This window comes from Oreochromis aureus, linkage group 19 (assembly GCF_013358895.1).
Source record: "Oreochromis aureus strain Israel breed Guangdong linkage group 19, ZZ_aureus, whole genome shotgun sequence".
Lineage (NCBI taxonomy): Eukaryota > Metazoa > Chordata > Actinopteri > Cichliformes > Cichlidae > Oreochromis > Oreochromis aureus.
The window spans coordinates 22,348,836-22,371,752 of NC_052960.1; the positions used below are offsets into that span (position 1 = coordinate 22,348,836).

General features: G+C 40.7%; 1 protein-coding gene across 5 annotated transcripts in view; it reads right to left on the reverse strand.

Moving 5' to 3' along the window:
* Positions 1-22,917, reverse strand: part of LOC116322326 (pleckstrin homology domain-containing family G member 3) — a 32,680-nt gene that overhangs the window by 5,560 nt on the left and 4,203 nt on the right. Inside the window, exons 2-17 of one of the 5 annotated variants that reach the window (XM_039603086.1) lie at positions 21,532-21,593; positions 10,140-10,681; positions 7,622-7,722; positions 6,009-6,078; positions 5,870-5,916; positions 5,429-5,579; positions 5,064-5,195; positions 4,099-4,281; positions 3,718-3,810; positions 3,519-3,605; positions 3,401-3,431; positions 3,163-3,264; positions 3,009-3,041; positions 2,188-2,198; positions 1,458-1,832; positions 616-732 (exon numbers count right to left, since the gene is read on the reverse strand). In XM_039603086.1, coding sequence (XP_039459020.1) covers positions 616-732; positions 1,458-1,832; positions 2,188-2,198; positions 3,009-3,041; positions 3,163-3,264; positions 3,401-3,431; positions 3,519-3,605; positions 3,718-3,810; positions 4,099-4,281; positions 5,064-5,195; positions 5,429-5,579; positions 5,870-5,916; positions 6,009-6,078; positions 7,622-7,722; positions 10,140-10,681; positions 21,532-21,580 — 2,124 coding nt within the window. In that variant the 5' untranslated portion in view covers positions 21,581-21,593. Of the gene's footprint in view, positions 1-615; positions 733-1,457; positions 1,833-2,187; positions 2,199-3,008; positions 3,042-3,162; positions 3,265-3,400; positions 3,432-3,518; positions 3,606-3,717; positions 3,811-4,098; positions 4,282-5,063; positions 5,196-5,428; positions 5,580-5,869; positions 5,917-6,008; positions 6,079-7,621; positions 7,723-10,139; positions 10,682-20,550; positions 20,743-21,531; positions 21,597-22,917 lie in introns of those variants that run through there. The other 4 variants (XM_031742360.2, XM_039603085.1, XM_039603087.1 and 1 more) reach the window with 4 other exon arrangements.

The following is a 22,917-nucleotide window of genomic DNA, read 5'->3' on the forward strand; positions in this document are numbered from 1 at the left end:
ATCTGGACCCTACAAAGGTTACACAGGTAGTTCAAATCCTCCAAATGGAACATCAATGGTTACCATTACCAGAAGGTTTGCTGTATCCCTAACCCCCACTAGGTTGTCCTCTAGCCATGTTTTGTTTTTAAAATTGAAGAAGCCTCTTGGATGCAAGGATGAATGTCTTCACAAGCTTAAAGATTTCCAGTTGCCTTATTTTAACAAACTCTTAGGACTATTATGACCTGGGTGGCTGAGAACCTACACAGTAAACATTTCCCTTTCCCAACTTCTTTTGAAACATTTTGCCACAAAGAACCGTTTTCACTCATAGTACACAGATTGTGTACTTCTGGAAACTTGCATGTCAAAATATCTGCATGTGATTCTAAGGGCAAGTAACATTAAGGAGAATCAGCATGTCCATTATTTTTTTTTCTTTTTTTTTTTTTTTTGTCTGTCCCATTTGGTTCTTAAGCCGTCAGAATTGTTGTCTGAAGACCAACAAGGATACCAAATGGAGATGGGTACTTTTTAATAGACCTCATACACGTCACATGTGACCTCAGAGACATGTATGGAAATCAGGTTTAATAGATGTGTATAAACTGTATACTGGGATTTATCAATTACCTGCAAGCTGCAACTTTCTTTCAGAGCATCAGCCTCATGTTTTTCCACCTGCCTGTAAGCTTCTGCATCCTCTCTTGGCAGAGTTTTCAGCTCAGCAATATCTTCGTTCTGATCATCCTGAAAAGGCAAAACATGGAATCAATCTAGTCTTTTGCTTTTTTTTAAAAATGAAAATCTATTGAAATGATGTGCACTCAGTCACATTTGGGAACAATGTTGCTACAACAATTAACTTTAACAAAGGCTTTCTAATTATGAAAGTTCAAAGGGGAAATATGATCAGAAAATATGATTATCAAAGGGCAAAGCTCTTGCTCGTTTAATCAGATGGCTACATTAACCTTTGAAGTCAAACAACATTTAAACAGAGCAAATTGAGTCAGTGGTTCAAATGCAAATGTAAGCATGATCTCAACATCATAAGCTTTAACATTCATCATGAAATCCAGCACCTTGTAGCAAGAGGAGGAAATGATAAAACAGGAGTGCATGCACAGTGAGAGGACACAAAAGTCTAAAGCAAAAAAACAAACAAAACACACGCAGGCAAAGACATGCACAAGGTATGACTTAAGTTTCACCCAAGTCCTCAAATTGGTCTTTATGAGCCGACTGACAGGATTTCAGTTGATGTTCTTTAATAGCAAAAATTTAACCCAATGCATTCAGTGTGGACAGTGCAATTGGTAGCAGGTGTTAGTTCCATTTATGAAGGAAAAAAAAAAAAAAAAAATGAGGGATAGGGATGAGAGCCAGCGTGGGAGAATGAGTGGCAGTGAATATTGGTAAGCTGGTGGAATGGAGCAGGAAATGGGAAACCCGTGGGTGGCTGAAACCCTCACCGTTGTGAAGTGAGTAGAAAGCAAAGACCTGGCTCTATAGTGCCAGCAGGAGATGGCTGCGAGCACTGAGCTGGCAAAGTCGGCTACCTGGTCGTCTCCCATCAGTATATCTTCCTTGTAGCTCTCCCCATCTTCCACATCCTCCTCCTCCACAGCCTTCTCTGGCTCCAGCCCCCCCTCACTGGGTAAATAGCCCTGTTTCGGGTCCCTGTCAGTAGGACTTAGCTCCTCCAGAGTGTCCCTTCTCAGCATTAGATCCTCCACACACGAGCTCTCAGCCTGGGGTTCCCCTAGACTGGAGGTCAGCGTACTGACACTAGTGGCCGGCTGAAGGGAGCATCTAGCCCCCAGCAGTGCCCCCTCACTGTCTGCGTGCTGTAGCGTGAAGGCATGGACATGTGGTTTGTTATTGCAAGGCCAGTGCTAGAGCAATGCTGTGATTGCAAAGCTGTAAATGGGATGAAATTACCATAAAGCAGCTTTAGCTTTAGGTGAGATGTGATTTATTTTTTTCGAATCTAGGTTAAGTACGTTTTGTGAAGATTAGAAATCTCGTTTTTATTTGATTTTCTTTTTTAGTTAGAACATAAAGTTTGAACTGTTGACTCAAAAACGGATTAAACCATATCTCACCACAGCCCAGTGATGTAAATAAACCACTTTGCTACAACAGACAGAAAAGACTTATTAATGCTTATTAAAGGACAGCATTTGGATTTCAAACACTCACCTTCAAAACAGCTGCGTGGAGAACAAAACCACAGAGGAGGAGGCCGAGAGAGGAACAAATGAGAATGTTAACGACAATGAAAAAAGTATATGCCAGTCCAATATTATGTGCCAAAAATGACCTGAATACCATGTACATCTTGTATAATTACAATCAGGACAATTTCTGTCTTCACAAATGGGAATTGAGTGACGTAGCTGTTAGTCTGGCCCGGACTTAAGGGAGGCCCTGTGATTAGATAAATACTGATAAGCAGCATCTTGTTCTCAGAGTCTAAAGCCGGACACGATGTAATTAACCAGTACGTGATGACCTCCTCCCTCACCCTGATGAGAAGGTTGACATGAAAATTGCTTTTTCATTACACTGGTTCAAAAACAGATCAGGTCTGGGAGCAAAGGAGAAGAATAGTGAGATTTTCTCTCTTTTAAAACGGTAAGTCAGAATCAGTGAAGATGCACAGATCTAAGGGCCGGGCCGAATCTGACTACTGAAAAGAGCCTGTGTATAACAAAGCCTCTGACCAATGTGGCATATAATTAAATGGATTATAGTGAGGTGGAATGGGGGTGGGAGTGAACGTGCGTCTTTTGATGTGTTTTCCAGGTGTCTTTGAAAGAGAACAAAGCGGAAATGCAATGGAGGCACAAAATGATCATGGTAGGGGGCCGTGGGGCTGCTGCCCCAATGAAGAGGCAGAATATGGATCAAACTCTTAACACTGGTAATGAATCTGCACCTTTTGCACCTAAATCCTACTCAACATCCAGCAATTTACAACATACACACACACACATACATACAAAAAAAAAGCCACTAACCTTTTGTGCTTCTTCTGATTTGTTTGGCTGGCTCTAAAAAGAGGATTACAAATTGGAGAGCTTACTAAGAGTCTAACTGGTGGTTTAATGATCACAAAAACTACAAAGACCAACGTTTTTGTATTCAGATTTAAAATCGGTACGGCTCTTATACCTGATCTCCTTCTCCCATTTCTTCCTTCGAGATGGAAGTCATCAGGCTGGCAGGACTCCACCTTCTTCAGCTTCTCAGGGCTATACTGGTACTTCCCCAGATCTGAGCAGCAGAAGGATATGCCATTATACTCTGATTACTACAACAATCTTCTCCACACAGATAGATGTCTTTTTTGTATATAGAACTACTGAAAACACGCCCTGTCCATATTGGTTACTTTAATTGTAACACTTACAGTTTGAATTGTCCAGAATGGCTTCTTTTGCCTGTAAAAAGAACCCAGCATGTTTCAGTAAAAGCTGCCTCTTCATAAGGAACAAAAAAAAATCAGTGTGAGGGATGATGTTGTTTACCCTTTGTGGAACGATGGTGCTGTGATTCTCAAGTATGAGCCTCTTGATGTGATGGGCCCAGAGACGCTTCTCTTCTACAGACTTGGCCTGGATCAACAAGCACTTGCTTTAGTCATTTACATTAATAAAGATGCACCAGATATAATCCATCCATGCATCTCTTTCTCTCCATCTATATAATGATTCTATTTTCATTTACCTGCACTGTGTGAGGCTGCTTGGGACGCTTGAAGTGGATAACACTGAAGAGCAGGGGATCCTTGGCACTGTCAAGTAGCATTAGGGTGGAGCACTGGAACCACAGAATGCAGTAATGAAGAGAAGGGCTACACCAAGTGTACTTCATTATCTCTTAATTTGCTTTCTAATTAAAAAATCTAATTAAAGTGGACATGAGTTATGCTCATTTCTAGGCATATATATTTTATAACAGGAGTGCTCATATTAAATATAACAGTGGATAAATTGGTTATTTTGAACTACATCAGACAAAGCTCATCTTTTTCTTCTTATACTTGCCATCTTTTCCCCCCATTTTCAAAGCGTTTAAATTTGTTCAAATAATATAACAAAAACGTACCAAGATATGGATCTTATAGACGTAGTGTTCTCCTCTTTTTTTGGTAATAAGGAGCATCTTTTCAAAGAGGAAGAGAGTGCGGGTGTTCTTCGCTCTTAGCACATGAAAGGTGCCCTCTAGCACAAGCTCTCCGTAGGTGGTCAGGTCAGCGCCCTTCCAGTTGATCAGAAGAGACTGGATCTCCTAATGATCAACATATTAGCACATACCGTTTAAGTATATATATGAAAAAAATAAGACAATGTTATAAATGCTAAATTGGGGCTGGCTGTTATTTTTAGTCCTTGTACAACGGAAACACTGAGAATGAACTGACTACATGTGGTATGTGTCCACTGGGACATTTCTGCATGTGGGGTCACAATAAATGACTGATATGTGGTCTTCTTCTCAGTTACCCTCCTAAAACTGTGCAAGCACTGAGCTGCACCCGACTATTCAAATGCCTCTTGGTGGGCTGTCTGCTAACAGATTTCAAGCGAAAAGCAAGTTTCTCTTACAAACTTAGTACTCCTCTTATCTTACTGAACTGTTATCACAGTAAAAGGCATTTCTGAAAATCCCTGTGGTGAGAAAAATAGCCATGCATTTTCTAATCTAATTAAGGTGAAGGCAACCTTGATGTCTTGTAATAAAATGAAACAATCTTGTCAGAAAGCCACGGCTTGGATAGGTAAAGTGAATATGAACTAGGATTCTGTGTCCAAAGGATCCATTATTTCTCATAACTTAAACCAAGGAAATCATTAAATCTTTATTGTCACTTTAAATTAAAAACAACATGAGAAAAGTATTCAAGTTGAAATCAGAAGGATGTGCCTTGGGAGACATTTTGAACACTGGAGCTCTGAAGAGTTACAGAATCATTACATTTCAAAAGCACCTTCACTGAATGTGAACGGTTTATTTCAACCACATGGCAAAATCAAACTCTTCACAAGTATTTTGAAGGAATCTCATCTGACCTGCACTCTGACAGCGTGTTCGTGCTTCCTCTTCATATCGTTGATGTACCAAGCAACCCCTGTCATGGTGTCTATGGCCTCCTGAATGACCTCGTAGCCCTCTTCGTCTGGGTCAAAGTGCTTTGCAATTTCCTTTAGCAATGATCGAAAATAAAGATTAAAAATAAATAAGATTCTGTTGAGGTTAGGTCAAGTTACAGTACATTCATACCTAAACATTTTTTGTATCTAGATTAATAAGTAATGTAAAATTGGAGAAAGAGGTCAAGAAACACTTGTTTACAGTTTTTTAATCTTTTAAATCAATCTACTAAACTGAAGAAACATTTTATTCAACCAAAATGACCCTTGAGGAGATTCTGTACCTGAAGCAGCAGGTGATATTTCAGTATCCTCTGAACTGGCTTTAGGAGGTAAGAGCCCAAAGGAAGGGAGCGCTTCAGAGCGGCCTGCCGATCCCTGAAAAACTTGGCCAAAGTTTTACTCCTCATGCAGTCGGTCAGTGCTGCCACTGAGCTGTTGGACGGCAAAGAACGACATCCATCAATACCATTAAAGCTTGTTATATTAAAAACTAGAATTACTGTTTCGTGGGCGTTTTTGCCAACAAGCCAAGCTGCAGTTTAAACATCCACAGATTCATGTGGTTACATGATAGCAAACACCACGCTTTATGAGGCAACAGATACTTATTTAGTTAACCTTTTAGTTCAAATGATATATTCCCTTAAAGCATTCCACACCAAAACAGGAAAATAAAAAAAAATAAAAAAATATGAGAAGAACATCTCGTCCTAGCTACTCACTTGGGATAGTTGGTGCAATACTGGGTGTAGATTTCAAAGTATTCACTCTGGCGAAACACAGACCAGTCATAAGTATTACTTATGTGTATTGCTTGGGGAGCTGATATTGCTTTAATTAGTGGAAGATTGTTGTGCTTACCTTATTCACAAAACACTGAGCGATAGCCACGGGATCATTTTCACACATGTCCAAAGACTCCAGCAACTCACTGAAATGCAGGAAGCAACAATATGTGATAGATGAGTGTCAATTGGGAATACTGAAACCGTGATTAATTAACAACTATTAAGAAACAGGTACTGGTAACCAGCAAGAACTTAATACATATAGTGACTTGAGCCTTAAGGAGTTTTTGATCTTTTTTAGAGGGAAAAAAAAATACCAGTAGAGGGAGCCATACACTGTTAAACAGGCGAATGTATACATATCTGGATTGAGACTATACCACCAGTCCAATCAAAAATGGGTTTTATTCAGGTCACAAAACAAAACCCAAGTTGTAGTTTAAACTTTTACAAGCTGTAACACCATCTCAGTAAAAAAAAAAAAAAAAAAATAAAAAAAAAAATACAGGCGTTTTACTGCAGTATGACTCATTTCTCTACTGCTGAAAATGTACTTCAATTACAATGGAAAACTGTCGGAAAAAAAAAAAGTCACTAATCATCACAAGTCCTCTGTATGAAGTATTTTTAATGCACGCAGCACAATCCATTTTCAAGTGCCGCAAATCTTTGAGTGAAACTGACTTCAAAGAAATGTGCCAGCGTGTTCTTGGTTCAGTGAGAAAAGCATCGGTGTTAAGATTTGTGTGTGTACAGTGTCAATATTTGTTCATACCACATGATTGCTTGGTTAACAATATTTACTGCTTAGAGAATGTTAAGTGCCTCAAAGAAGTACAGATTCTTGGATGAAATAAAGACTGTTTATCAGTAACTCCCAATGTCAAATAAGAGTTTATGACTTTCAGAATATTGAGAACTTTGGAGTTGGCAAAGCTAGGCAAGGGACTGGACTACAGCAAAGTAAATAACTGTTAGATTCTGGTTTCTTTTTTACAGTATGTGCAGTACAGCATCCAAAGTAAGCAGAATTTCTGTATATCGTTCATCCAGAAAAATAAAAGCTGGTTTCCCCCTTTTGGACATATACATAAACATATGGCACTAGTGCTAAAGCTGATATAAGGATTTATCCACCAAAGCGATACTATGATTTAAAGTTAATATCACTGTTTATATATTGCGAAAGCAAAGCCCTCACAATGCAGTGCAAGTCAGGCCTCGATACAATGGCACAACATCAATTACAAATCTGTAAAATTAGACTGTGATCAAGATGTAATAACTACCGCAGCCTTCTTTATAATAGCTTTGGCATTACCAGGGAGGCTCCTCGCTATGAGAGGAGAGAGGAATGTTAATGTGTGTTTTGGCAGGCAAGCGCGGTCAGCAACGAACACTTGCTGACATAAGATGTCGAAATGTAAAGCCAGCTGCACCTCTATTTCCGCGGCTTTCGGATATTTGCAATCAGGTCTTTACTGCAGCGGGAGCTGTTCCTTTGTTTTCCCTGCATCCGGTTTGAGTGACTCAATAAAATATAAGCAGCATGTGAAGAAAACTTCATTAAGGATTTTTAACTTTCATCAAATGCTCCATTATCCAATAGCATAATAAAAGTGTACAAAACATTCCTTGCACAAAATGACTGCATAAAAATACCCCAAACAGACTTGTTGTATGTACCTGTTGAACTCGTAGATGTCCTCTATGTTTCCAAAGAGAGCACACACTTGTTCTGGCCGTATGGGAAGGTTGCCTATATCGATAATGTGAGCCAAGTAATCCTGAAAAAACAGTAAAGAGGGGAAGTTATATCTAAAAACTCCTTAAAATGTGGTTACATGTTTATGGTTAAGAAAGAGACATGCACTTCCAAATTCCTGCCAGCAGAGGGAACATGCATATACTTTTTCCTCTCATAGCCTTCTTACATCCTCTGCACTGAGTGATGATGACACTTGTTTAGTGCAGCTGATTGCTGCAGTTTTAGGGCTATAACATTTCTTCTAATGTGTGTAAAAAGACAAGTGGGGTATCAGAGCTTCCCGAGCTACAGAAGCAGGATTATTATTTTATAAATCAGTTATGAAACAGTTCAAGGATCCTTTTAAGGACTTGTTCTGTGGACCAAGGAGCAACGTGACTCCGTGAAAGAAGCTCTGCAGTACCCATTCTAGAAACATCAGTACAGCCTGTTCCCCTCCCAGAACCTGATTCCCTCTGGACATAAAAAGTATTCAAACTAGTTAAAAATATCAAAAAGTACTCAAGCCAAACATGCCAACATCTGGATGACCCTCTTTTTCTGTCAATTACACACTCGCGTGGAAAGAAAACAACTCGAAACAAGCAAAGGGGAGAAATAACGATAGTCAAACACAGATATAAGCATTTACTAAATACGGAGCATACCAGTAAACAGCTTGTGCGCACACAGCAAAGCCTCCCTGATGATGTGGTGTAAATACAGGCATACTTAGCAGGCTTGCTGGACGGCCCAGATTAGGAGAACAGTCATCACATCACACTACTGAATGAACTGCTGCACACCATTGATGGAGAATTCCTGTGCTGCAATATCAATGCTCACTCTGAGCCGACAGAGTGCCGTGAGATTTAATTTAGTGAATCCCGTCTGTAGCTTATAGTGCTAGAAGCTGCTTTTTCTCCCTAATACAACAGGTAGGCCTGCATGTAATTGCAACACTCATTGTTTGAATCGCAAATTTTCACATTTACGAATAAAATGCTGAAAGATCTTTCTGGGTGTGTTCTGGACAAGTGTTGGGAATATATTTGGGCATGCGAAACCAGCCGGGGGTCAAACAGCTGTTCTAAAAATGATCTCATGGAAGGACAGTAGAGTGATGGCTTTAAGAGTCAGAGAGATAAATGGCAAGATAAAAAGCAAGGATGTACATGCGTAACAGCTGCGTGTCAGGATGAGGCAAGAGCTTTGATTTAGCATGAAATCAAACAATGCCAAAAGAAGTGTTATGGGCCTGTCGAATCCAAGGCTTTGAGTAAGAATAGGATTAAAAAAAGCAAGTTAAGCAATACTGTAATCATGGAATGACTATTTTCCCACGCTATAGCCCAACATCTCTTTTCACATGTGTGTTATTTCTTCTGTTGGTGCAAAGATAGAGATATTTGTGTTGGCTGGGGAGGCCTGACACTTCAGACTAGGCTAGATCTTGCAGCAGAGTCTGTCTCACTGGCTCTGCTCCTGTCAACTGAAAGAGTTTAAGGTCCTGGAAGTGTTTGTCAAGAGCACGTCATTATTTAAGCTACAGCAGGGGCAGCACTCCCTCCCACACTAAATGCAAGACGCCAGACACAGTCTGGAGCAAAGTGAGGAGGCGCTAACTGTTTTACTGCCATTCAGTGTCAGAAAAGGCTCACCTGTTAAAGGCATTAGAGTCCGTGCAGTGACACAGTAACACACTGCTCCTGGTTTTTGTGGTTTTTTTCCACCCAGGACAAACTGAGAACTGGGGAGATTTCTGTCTGGAAGCTGTTTCCAGACTACAAAGGTAGAAAGAGTGATAAGAAGTAAGTGGCCTGCTGAGTGGTAAAATCATCCCTGGCTCATTTTCCACGCTTCACATCTTTCAGATGAGGTTTCCACTATCTTTAACCAAGATCACAGAGCCCAAGATTCCTGCTGCCACGAAAGACCTGCACTGTTTCCCATTCTGACTCCACATATGAGCACACTACATAATCCCAGGCTGTAAGCTGTAAGCCTTCACTGCACTGTAAATATACAGAATAGTTTATACAAAACACTAAAACTCGACCATGAACTGTTTAACGTCCTCCTTTCTATGAACTAGAAATCTCTAAACAAAGCAGTCAGCCGCCAGATGTCTGGCACATTTTTTGTCAACTGGCTGATTTGTTTGGAAAAGAGGAAAATCAGAATGGATCCTGTTCAAGTACCAGACCTATTTGTAGGGAACACAGTAGGCATTATTTACTTTCAACAGCCACTGACTCAGTTGTCCGTGTTTTGGTTCCTGGCTGCTCAAATTCATCAAATCGCCACTAAAAGGTGACGCAGACATGAGGTCATAGCTGCATGTTAATCCAAATCAAATATGAGCTTTAAGTTCAGATGATTTAGTGGCTATAATTTAAAATTGTTGGCTCAATCTGAATACTTGGCTAAAGGGGAAAAACCCTGACATCCACTCACCTCTACAATGCTGCGCAGATCCTTGACGTACATGCGCTCTGTCTCCATGATCTCCATGACAACCCGGTCCACATAGGTCAGCTTTGGGTTGGGCGCCATGGCATCCGCGACGACAGGCGAACAGGGGATGTGAAGTATTTCACCAGTCGCTTTCCTGTTGGCTGTGCCGTTGTTGTTATTCCACTGGCGGTTGATCAACCTGGGCTCCAGCTGTTCCTGCCAGCGATGTCTAGAACCTGAAAGGGTGGGACTCTGGTTCCCAGCCTGCTCTCTGGTGCCTTCAGCTGGGCTCAGCTCCAAATCTATGTCCTCTTCACTTGGAATAGGCGGTGTGGTGGAGGAAGGAAGGACTGCTGTGCTCCCGAAAAGACTGTGACTATCACGGGATGAACCAGAGGACAGGGAGGACACCAGGCTCACTGGACGTTCACCCTCTCCATCCAGTGGCTCCATGCATACCTGGCCGCAATAGTATGGACCCAAATCGAGGCCTCCCTGGACATGGTCACTGTTGGAGAGGGGTGAGGACAACTGAGGAGATTCTGGAACAGGTGAGAGAAACATTGACATAAATTAGGTGAGGTTTTGAGAAATTTAAAAAAGTAAAACTTTTAGCAAAAAGCAGACAAAAATTAAAAGGATCTTCATCTATAATGTATGCTAGATTATTACTGTTTTGGTTAAGGACATTAGAATATTCTAATGTGCAACTTTTTACCTTTATTGGTAGGATTCTAACATTGTCATGCATTTAGATACATGGAAGCTGCTCTGTAACCAACTGTTTACTGCTGGCTCCTGCTTGTCTTAAAGCTCAAGCTATAATACAGTTAAATCTATGATATAGCCACAACTATGTTAAACCACTATGGTAAGTCTGCCCAGCAGTGCAGTGTAAATGCAGAGTAATTATTAGCACAAGAACAATGCCTCCATAAACATATCTCAATACACTGTAAGTGTATCTGGCTTCCCCGCAATGCTACTGCAATAGATGGCATTCTTCCATTGTAGGCGTGCACTGTTTTCTTATTTTGATTGATTATAATCAATCTACAGAACCAAGCCTTCTGCTTCTCTTTTCTGCAGTTCAGTAACAAGTAACTGGTCTTTAGTATGCATTAGCTTGAATTTAGCTCATTATTGCAGAGCTATGCAGACACACCAGGGCAAAAAGGGAAATAAAAACAGTGATAGCCCTTATAGGGATTCAATGCAACTACTAATGACATGTACAACATCGATATTCCTCATTAGTCGTTATATTTCGCCTTCTCATACATGCAGCTTTCTAAGCCATAAAAACGCTGTTTCAGTAACAGACATTCATGACAATTATCTTAGACAATATGTCACAAAACAGATCATCATAAAGGAAGTGAATAAAGAAGGATCCAACTGCATGAGTCCCATTTTTGGACAATGTTAGATAAAAGTAAATCAATGAATGTTTAAGTAACACTGAACAGACTACTATCCAAGAATCAATACATAACTCTGTTTCCACTCCCAGACTAAGACAGAGGAGTGGCTTACAGTAAAAGGCCTCACTCAGATCATTACTGACACAGCCCAATTACAATGCCACATATTATATGAAAAGCCCAGCCATTTCCTCGCTCTCCTGACTATTGAAGACTAAACTTTGGAAAAACGGAGAGGGGAAAACTCATGAGAAAAAAAAAAGGGGGGGGGGGGGACCAGGAGCTTTGTTTATGCGTCTTTATAGAGCCATGACTGAATTTAAGAGAACTGGAATCCATATTCAGTTTCACATTCTTCCTGGCCAGATGGGGAATTTTCCTCACAAACGTTTCCTAAACATATGAAATCATAGCGGGGTGAGAATGGCCACTGTGCAGAGAACTCCATTTCCTTAAATATTTAGAGAGTAAAGAGGTCAAAACAGTTTGCCAAGCTAAAGAAACACAGCTTTGTCAAGCAGTTCAACTCCAGTCCAATAAATGGAAATCTATGGAGGCACGAACCAACTTTGAGCAAATCATCAAGTGGTAATTAATGTCTTGGGTCATATTGCGTGTGGATGGAGAGCATAAATTGGTGCCGATACAACCCACCCAAAAAAGGTCACTTATGTCACGAGCTTGAAAAGCACTATTTCTTTCTGTTCTACATGAGTGCTGACAAGTTTCAACTTACATATTTCCATCATTAGATGTGCAACAACAGATCCAGGATAATCCCAAGGTTTTAGAAACAAAAATATGTTGCAACCATGCTGATTCACCTTTCCTGACTTCACTTATTTCCCAGCACAGAACATGAAACCTTTTACAGTTCTGTTTGGAAGAAATAATATTAAGCAAGTCAAACATTTCATCTCAGAGCATGGGAAGAACATAAAGCTAGTGATTTATGAAGTGATGTGCAGCTGGATGGGTTTCACTTGAAAAGTCAAGCTACCTTTGGTTTATTCAGACACACACAGACGCGCCTCTTTTGCATCTTGAAACTTTCCATGACTCAGTAGTGAGCTCATGTTGTTCATACTACATCTACAATCCGCACCAAGCCTTCCCACTGACACCGTTCCCATGCAAAACCTCACTGGGAGAAACAGATGGGCTGGCAAGCACGAGGTGACCGCTAGAGAAAGCTCTGTTTACGCTCTGTGACAAATCACAGGGCTGATGGTGTAAGGGGAGTGTAGTGGTGAGCTATTACACTCAATACACTGCTATGAATTAGGCATCTGCTTCCTTTGCCGCTTCTGTCGGTACTTTTGGTTTTGAGCCTTGCTCTGTGAGGCATGTGAAACTCCCTTCCTCTTTCCATTTCTTCCTCCCACCCAATATCCCTCTATAATAAAGCCGCTCTGTAGCAGGCTGCAAACACTGCCAAGTTAAAAGGAGGAAGAGGAACCACACAATGTGAACTACAGATAGGCTAAAACCCAAGTCCCTCACCTACTTTTGCACAACCACAGTGACAAAACAAGACATGCATGAGTAAACTGCATTATAAGGTAAACAGCGGCATTGTAAGAATACTCTGGACTTATCTGCAGATTGGAGCATGCACACTTGAGATCAGGAGCTCAGCTTTGATTGACCACTTCAGAGATTGTACAAGCAGGAACTATCAGTAGGTGATACCACTTACCACATGTTTTAGGTTAAAACTGGAGGACCAAACACCACCTATGCTGAAAGAGGCTGAGCATAGGAATGTAAATGTCCTGCTGATCTAAGATAAGCCCAATGTGTACTCCTGTGTGACCCAGTGCAAAATGTTTCCAGTCAGCCTGTCACAAAGATGACAAAAGCCAAGCCAGTGTAGTCTGCATCCTCTGTAACATTTCCATTTACATCATCTCTCCCTCTATATATCCTAAGTAATAAGAAAAACCATCATGCAGACAGTGTAAAAGAAGAGTGTCTGCTCTTGCTTGGTGCCACATAGTCTCTTCAGCATGTGCAAATATTTATTACTAATCTCTGAGGGATCCGTAGCCACAGTGGCAAAGCCGTTCCCATTACTGTGGCACTCTGTTGTCAGATGTGGAGCGCTTTACAAGTGTCTGCCATTTAAATTAAGCCTTTTTAAGAATAAATACACAAGATTTCAATTAAAGAAACAATATTACAAATGTACTGCAAACAGATCAAAGCATCCATACTGTGCAGTGTTTTAGATGAGTATTTGGTTCAGGCCCAAATGTCAGTGATATTTTGGCAACACCTGCAGGGAAAAGTCATTAAAAAGCAACCACCACAACAGAGTTTAAATAGATGTTTTCTAAAAGACTGTTAACTAGCTATGGTAGTCATGGATGACATTTTTGCATGCCAACTCGATTTTTAAGTACAAGTTTTAAACATTCGGAGGAAATGTCTGGAAAATGCAGTAAATGTGGATCTCTAAGGTGGGCCAAGCTCCATTTCTGATAAAACCTTTACGAGAATACATTCGATCCTGTTAAGAAAGACAGAACCAGTTTTCTTGATAGAGGTAATAATATACTGTATATTAAAGTGGAAAGTTTAATAATATCTTATTTACACTCCAGAAGTACCGAGTGTAAATAAGGAGCAGGTCAAAGGGTTGCATCCATTTTTAACATAGGTGATGCATGCAAGCCGAGGTCAACTTTCCTTTTTAGCCATACATTACAAACTTGAAACCCCGTCTACTTATAATGTATAATTAGCATATTTGCATTCATTTACATTCTTCATTTCCTGTCTCTTCATTTTAAACAGCTCAGTGGACAGACCTGTTAAACCACAGATTATACAGAATGCTGGTGGGGAATGTTAAGTATAAGGGAGCTTAAGTGTATGGTCCAGAAAAAAAAAAAAAATTATTGTAGCCAAGCCACAAGTGTAATTTTGCCATTCACACGCCACAGTTTCACAAAGTGTTCTACCTCAGCTACAGCACAACACTCTCCTTTGTTTCAGCTGAGCATCAATACAGCTAGCGCCTTACTGAGATAAACATTAACCAAGTCAAGGCTAGAGTTTGAGATAGTGTAGTATTTGGACCACATTTCAAAAAGTCTCTTAACCTCAACAAGCCAAAGAGTAGAGACTGTGGAATTCTTAATGGATTAAAATAGGTCAGACTCTTGTAGCCTAAAATGGAAAAAAGCTAACCCTCTCATTGTAATTCTTTAAATTCCAGCTTCTTGCCTGTTAAGCTGAGGTTAACGTTTACAGACAAAGGTGTTTTAACGCTACAAGCATGACTTCCCTTTTTAACTCCTGCCTCTTTGAATCCTCTGCCGTGGACAACTGAATGCAGTTCAACTGTGTCTTAATACAATCTGTAACACGGGAGGTATTCCTTAAATTTAAAAAGCTGCAGCTCATATAATGAGATGTATATCTGAAGACGATCATTCCTCAAACTTACTGGTATATTTTCAGTCTCCGTCATTACTGAAAAGAGACGCAGCATTTGCTTACAGAGGCGCTCTGTGACTAATCAGTCGAGAACTAAAGAAGTCTGTTTGTTTCCATTTCAGCCCAAGCTTATCAGACAGTTAACAAATGCACAGTTCATAAAACTCATCTGCCTCTGACATTATGATGATATGAGTGACATGCAGTCCCTAATAGGATGATGCAAGAGTTGAAGGGAAACACTGAAATGAAAACCCCTGCATCTGGTTATTAACTTTCTAAAAGGTCATAGACAAGATCGCCTCAGTCTCAAGCTTCATCTGTCAGAAGCTGCTACTGTATAGGGAACAATGAGTCCCTCCATATATACTTGTATAAAACATTTACCAGTCTCGGTCAAAGACACATACAAAGTACAGATGTTACTGTTGGTAAGATGCTCTTGCAATAAGCTCTGCAGACATGATCGGGCATATCTCAGTACATTTTTTTTCCCAGGTAAATATTATCACCTTCTCTGGTAACATAAGCCACAGCATGCCACAATGACGTAAGTTAATAGTTACATAACCCAGTGATGATGAGACTCACATTTATCCATCAGTTCATGCAAACCAGCTTCAGATACCCATGCAAATTCTAGCCAAGAAAAGCTCTGGTTTTTATTTCTGGGACATCTAAAACTACCGTCCATGTACTCGGCATATCTGTAATCTGTCTGGACTCAACAACACAGGAAGAACCAAACTCTTTGTAAAGGTTGCATTGCACAATGCAACGTCTGCTTGACTTGAAATATGAGGAAACCAGCAAAAGAAAAACAATGTCAGCCAAAGTCTGAAGAAGATTACAGAGCAGGTTACAAACTGCACCATGGAAAATATTACAAGCAGCAAGAAGTCGACAATTATTTGTAACCTAGCTTAATTGTGTTTGACAAATGCTTATACAGCCAAATTCAAGACCCTTTTTTAAAAATTCAAATATCTGAATGCTTACCGTATAGATAGAAGTGTTGAAGCCAGTAAGAGCCACAGAGCAAAGTCCAATTTTTCTAAATCAACATTTCCTATCTCCTCTTCAGTCCCTACAACTCCTATGATGACAATCAGTATGATAAATGAGTACGTGTCTTGTGATTAAAGAATAGATGTCTCCCAAAGAGACACACCTGTATGACTACTTTAGCTGAAGTTAAAAGAATCCCCCAAGTGTAGCTAGCGTTGTTAATGTGTCCCTGAAAATAAAGAGTTTGTGCTAAAGTTCCTCCTGCGCTACCCACTCTGACTTGTGGCCTTTTGTTTTCTAAGCAAATCAGGAGAAAAGAAACAGGAACACAGCCTGTATTTGTGTTCCACATGCAAATGCTTATTTGAAAGCAAAAAGAAGCACTTAGCATTAGAAAAGCATCTTTCTTTTACCATTTCAAAATTGATAAAATACTACACACACATGGAACACTATGAGACACCTCAGCTCCTCTAAATATTTCCTTTCTGTGGAAACTGTCATTTGCATGAGTACCTTTACTGGGATTAGAAAAGCACTGTGGATAACCATCCAAAAGAAAAAGCGAGTCCCTGCCTGCTCTATTAGCAAACTTCGCTTGGACGCTCCTGCCTGATTCATAATGACTCATGTATTAAATGACAATAAATTGAACACAGCAGACAATGAATCACCTGTAAAGTCACCCTGTGCTATTCCTATAGCCTTATCAGGAACTGGATGAGTGATGGTGATAAAGCTGCCGTCCTGTGAATAACTCTGTTTCTTGGGTACCAGCCTCTGTCTCGCAGTCGTTAACATTACTTCTGACAACTTAGGACAATTAAGTGATGGTAACCTGAGACACAAGTAAGTGAAATTTAACTTGTTGAATAAAGGGTTTGTTTCAGTCATTTATAAAGAACCTGGCTGTTTAAAGCAATGCAGTAACTATGTTTTTATTGTCACTTTCATTTGCCAAGTTATAACATGCTAGGAAAAGCAGAGTTCCTAATGGGCTCATTAATGAATTCACTCTCAAGCAAAGAACACAATCAGCAGTTTGTATTCATGTATATACCATAAAGAAAACATAAAAACCTTTCCCCCCCCCCCCCCATAATCTGGTTGCACTCACCCTAATCAATGTTCTTATTGCTTTAGAGATTTAGGTATTATTACTTGAATAATTATCTAGATCATTCTTAACTAAAAGGAAAGAAAACAAGTTTGTAACTCAGTCATATCAGAAGCAGCCAATTTCATTGTACACAGTCTATATAAGTTTCAACTTGTCTGAAGTGTGAATAAAGCAGGAAACTGCACCCATGAGCACAACTGGCCCATGTACTGTAGCAGCAATGAGTCTGTTTTACTTTAACTGTCAGAAAACTATAAATCATTAGATTACTATTTACTATTAATAGATTATTGGAGATTGATACTGCTTAAAGATGCCTTTAATACTTAGGGTTTGTGAGAGGCACTAAAATGTATGTAGGATATGCAGAGGAAGTGAAGCTAAGCATACTTTTACATCAACTCCTTCTTTCTTGTTCTCGTTGCTATGCAATAAAAACAGCGGAAAAACAAAGTTGCCATAAAGTGATAATCTACCTAAAAATCAAAGCTAAACACATCAATATTACTGTCTAAAAGTAAGACTAAAGCCTGCACAAAAAAAAAAGCTGAAACAAAAGACAGAAGCTGACAAAAACACCATAATCTCCTTCAGACCAGGTTAGGTTTATAGTCTAAATTACCATGGCATTGTATCCTGGTAAAAAGCCCTAGTTAAAAACAGGTTGCCTCACCAACTACAAATCCTTTTTCCATAGTGGAGGCCTCAGCTCTAGAGACTATTGCTAATCTGCTAACTGATTCTTCAGAGCCACGAGAACAGTGTGTGGCCGTGTTTCTCTCAGGAGATAAGAGGAAATCTTGCTTCTCCCTACATCTCAATAAAACCCTTCCGCCACTCAAGATCCACTCCGAGCTTCCTCGTCCAACACCCCTTCACAACCTCTGGCAATGAAGTCCTCCCCCAGTGGCAGCTGGGAGACAGGGAGGGAGTCTTACACCGACTTCCTTGGGAAAAACTCCTCCCCACCTGGCCCCGGTGAATGGCTGCCCCACAGGAGGATGTGAGGGTGCCTCAGAGGATTAGGCCTGGAGTCTTCACAGACCATTATCAAACAGCATGAGTCAGAACAGAGGTGATTAGACACCGAAACCAATGGCCTGGTTTGATTTCGTATTCCCTGACAGAAAAAATAAAAAAAGGTCACGTCAAAGGTTTTCTGCTGTAAACAGTCCTTCATATGGTTTGATTAACACCACCTCACATGGAACTTTTAATGTTGCGTTAATAATTAGCCTGAAGGTCGGTAAATAAACCGTAGTGAACAACATAGGCCGAATACACATACACAAGCTGAACCTGCATTCCTCACTGGCAGCCAAGGTCAAACTGTTGTACTGAGGAGTTTTAGGGGGGAATTCTGGTGTTCAAAAGTGAAACTAAAAGTCTCCCATTTACTGTCTGTAACATCAAACATTAAGATACATCTGTATTATTTTGCCCCCCCCCCCCAAAAAAAATAACTTCCTAAAAAGTTACAAGTGTGTGGATGTTAAAAGGGGCACCTACTGAAAAGCTAGTCTTTAAGAAAGCTATATGAAAAGAAAGTATTAGTCCTAATTCAATATGATAGCATATAAGAGTAAAAAGAGGACAGGATGAAGCACTATGACTTTATCAGAATTAAAGTGACATTTCAGCAATGGAGATGTCTTAAAGAGTGAAAAAGGACAAAACCTCCTCTCAGAAAAACAAAACAAAACAACCTTAAATGTAATCTTCTAAAACTCCTCTGTGCTGGACGCAGGCTCCTAAAGGATCCAGCAGTGCCAGCTGACCTCAGTGCATAGGCATGTGATGATCCACTTAAGAAACTCCTCCATCAACAAGCCCCCCCACCTCCAAGACCTCTTTAGGCACACACACGCACCAAGCTCTGGATCCATTCAAATCATTTCCTCTGGACGACACACACTTCTGGGCCCCTGAGGTGTGAGCCCATTGTAAACTTTACCACCAATTTGACAATCTACAGCCAAACTGCTGTCCTGTTAGCGCCTCTCTGCCGAGTCCACGCGGGCTTGTGTCAGCACAGCTGTGTGCGGCGTGGAGACGAGAGGTCAGAGGGGAACCGTTCATTTACTTCACATGAAGCCGTTTATCACATGCAGTGTTATAAAGGGTGTGATGGTGTTTTTTCTTGGCATTTAGGCCCCAGTAAAGTTGTGTTACTTTGCACTCAAATAAAGAATCTTGTTATGACACCAAGTTCTCTGTCTTCGTGTAGATCACTAAATACGACACAAGCAAAGGTTTTCTCATGCTTAAAGAGTTAAAAAAAAAATCCTTCACTACATTTATTACACAAACAGTCTTTCACAATAACATTACAGTATAGCTCGATGTCTGCAGGGTGATTAGAATATTATATATAAAATGGCCTTTAGATTGTCAACTGACTGTAAAGTGCTAAAAGGAAGTTGATGCAGGGTTTTATAGATTCAAATGAGATTCATAGAGGCCATCTAACTGGAAACAGCCTGTAGCTAATGTGGGTAATCCACTGGAAGAGCTCTATAGAAGGAATGCCATTGTGAGAGGATGTAAAATAATTCATTCTGAAAGAAAGTCTTGTAAAGAGCAAAAAACCAAACAAACAATTCTCTATAAATTAGTTTGTATTGTGTATAATTGATTTGCACAGATGTATGCAAGAATTGTGCTGACATACAGGACGAGGAGCTGTCTGGGATTTCAGTCTGAGTTCAAATCGATGCAGAACAGGAGTTGTGGCAGGCTCACCTGAGACTCCATGTGATTTCCGCTACAGACAATTAGGTAGAGAAAGAGTTCCAGTCCAGGAGCTCCATTAACAAGCCCACTCAGAGATGTAGCCATCCCTGCCATCATCTATCTATGTCCACAACCCTATGCCCACTGGTCTGGAAAAGCTGCAGTGAATGGAGATGATCCATCCGTCCCCCTAGAACCCCTTTAAAGCTGTACATTCTGCACACGCAGCTACATTCCTGCTTGGGGTTAAGTAGGTCACGGGGAACCCTTATCTTTGAGAGAGTCATTTCATGCAGCCTCAGGCCTGTTAATGCCTGGATGAACCTTGTCGGAGATTAGACACACATTTTCCTTTTTTTGAAACGTCAGAATATATGGATTACACCTGTCCTCGGGCTACAAGGGTTGCAACTGTGCATTTTCACATTCTAACGCAGTAATGAAAGGTACATTCTTACAAAAATTATTAGGGGCACTACAAAAGTTACCCTACATCCTTAAATTTGTCTGGGGGAGAAAAAAAAAAAAGCACCTTGGTTGATCCTTATTATGTGTAATATGACATGGCCCCTATCCAAAACCTCCAAGTGACAATAAAAACGCCCTCTTTTCACTCCAAAAATCCTCTGACCTTTCAGAGACACCAGAGCTGGACTGTAACCACAGCCTTTTTATTGTTTACCTTGAAGAGACAGGTCTTCCTTTCGCCACATGCATTCCTCCAGCCTGTTAACCGCATCCAATCATCACCTTCCACAGAGGGCACATTACCAGCTGCCCTGCCCCTTAATCACCATCCATCCATCCACACAGCAGGGGGGCAGGTCAGTCACACTTTAACTCAAGCTGAAAAGGATTTAACCGCAAGTGGGCTTTACTGCCAGGATGATTATGTACGAGTCACACGGGCTATAAAAAAAAAAATAAAAAAAATGTGAGGACATTTACTTGGTGCAGAGTGACATTTTGAGGAAACAGACACATATTTTCATTGAGGGTGGCACACGTCTCCTTTTCACCAAAGCTGAATCAGTGGAATAGGCGTAGGGGGGGAAAAGGCCACCATTTATACATTGGTAGTCTTCAGCAACAGTGAAAATCCAGCACCAAATGTGTTCAGTAGAGGAGAGAGGAGAGGTGTGGGGGTGGTGGAGGACTGAAGGACAGAGCAGGCAGACAGATACAAAGAGGCCCTATGTCTATGTTGTGGCTCTGTGACTAAAGATAATGAACACTAAAATAATATGTAATTTGAGTGGTCCCCAGTATATAAGGTCAGCACTACTGGCTAGACTACCCATCTTGGCTGCCTGAGACACATTCGGGTTTGATGTGCAAGTGTTCAGGGGTTTCAGCTGTATGAAGGGGGTTGGCCAAGATCCACATCCACACAAAGAGGCTCTCTACCAGCCAGGAGTGTAGGAGGAGAGTTCATTGCTCTCTCAGCTGTGCCTCTCAGAGCCTCTACATTTCCTCTATTCTTCTATTTCCAGCATTTTACATTCACCTCTGCTGTACTGCTGTGTTATGTTAGCACAGTGTCCTGGGTAACCAGATATACCAGCAGGAATAAACCTACATATTAAAACCCTATATCATGAAACTAGTCAGTTTATAGACAGCAATCACCAGCGTTTAGGTCATATAAAATATGTATGTTTACCTTCCCCCATTGGGCCCTGGTGGAGAGCAGAATGGGTCCCCTCTGGCATGGCACGCGGGCCTCTGCTGCATACAAGAGAAAATATGAAGGGTCAAAAGAGAATGGAGGCATTTCACAGCAAGACATACAGCGTAATATTAAGGGTAAGGGTAATATTAATTAGATTCACTGGACTGAGCTGTAATTGAGAAAAATGCTTTGTTTCTTTACAGAGTCATTCTTGTCTCATGTGGCTCTTCTTTCTGACTAGACATAGCTTACTGAGGTATTACTGCATAAAACACAGAAATTTTCCATTCCCTGCTTACAGCTCTGTGTTGGCTCATGTTAGCCCCTGGATAATGCAAAGTGGCAGTAAAGGTTTTGGTATGCAGAGGAACAGGAGCTCATGCTAAATGGTGTAAGAAACCACTGAACATGGACATAAGACAGCTCGCCACAACTAAGTTAACGCTACAGGATTCGAGTGATACGAGTATTGATTCTACATCCTTAAAGTGGACTCATTATGCTCATTTTCAGCACCATTATTTTATTATTGGATTCCACTGGAGCATTTGCATAATTCACAATTCAAACCATTTTATCAGGCACTGGTGTGGAGTCGCGGTTCATCCGCTGTATGGAAAAAAGAGATTTTAGCCACCTCGCCTTTCGTCTGATTGTCGACCTCTTGTAAACAGAACACATCAAATCAAAATAATCTTTTATTACAAATATAACTGTCTAGTGAGATTACAGGTTCTCCCTTGGTGGTAGATATTTTTCCTTTATCCCTTATGCCAGGCTGCTGTGTTCTTAATAATGAGCCGTGTCCTTTCCAGAGCCACTGTGCTGCCAGTTTCTCACATCGCTGCCTCTCAGTCTCCTTACAGCAAATTAACACAGTGCATGAGAACTTGTCTCTCTGCGATTCCTGGTGAGCCTCCGGCCTTCACATTCTTGGTCCAGCTAGATCAGAGGAATAGGAATTCTTCAGGGATTAGGATGGGCATTGTTCGTAGTTCATCTGCTGGCCACTGTGCAGAGTTGACAGCCAAGCCAGCCGAGGCCAAACGGAGCCCGCTGCCAGGAGGTTCACCAATTAAGATGTGCAGGAATGTAAAAAGAAAAGTCACCGAGCTCAATCTATTAAGATGACTGCTACACTGTGGGGTCCCTGCAACCACTGGCTGGCATAGAGTAAAGACTGTTTGGGGAACCCCCCAAAAAAGCCCCAACAAAAAATTATGACACATAATTCTTATATTTTTTAGGAATCCAAGAATGAACTAGGACAAGTATGTAATAAGAAAAAATAATCCTCCTTCAAAAAGTTAAATGTGGGTTTTGTGTTATGTTTACTTAATTATCTAAAGATATCCTGTGCAGTGTTACACCACTGGT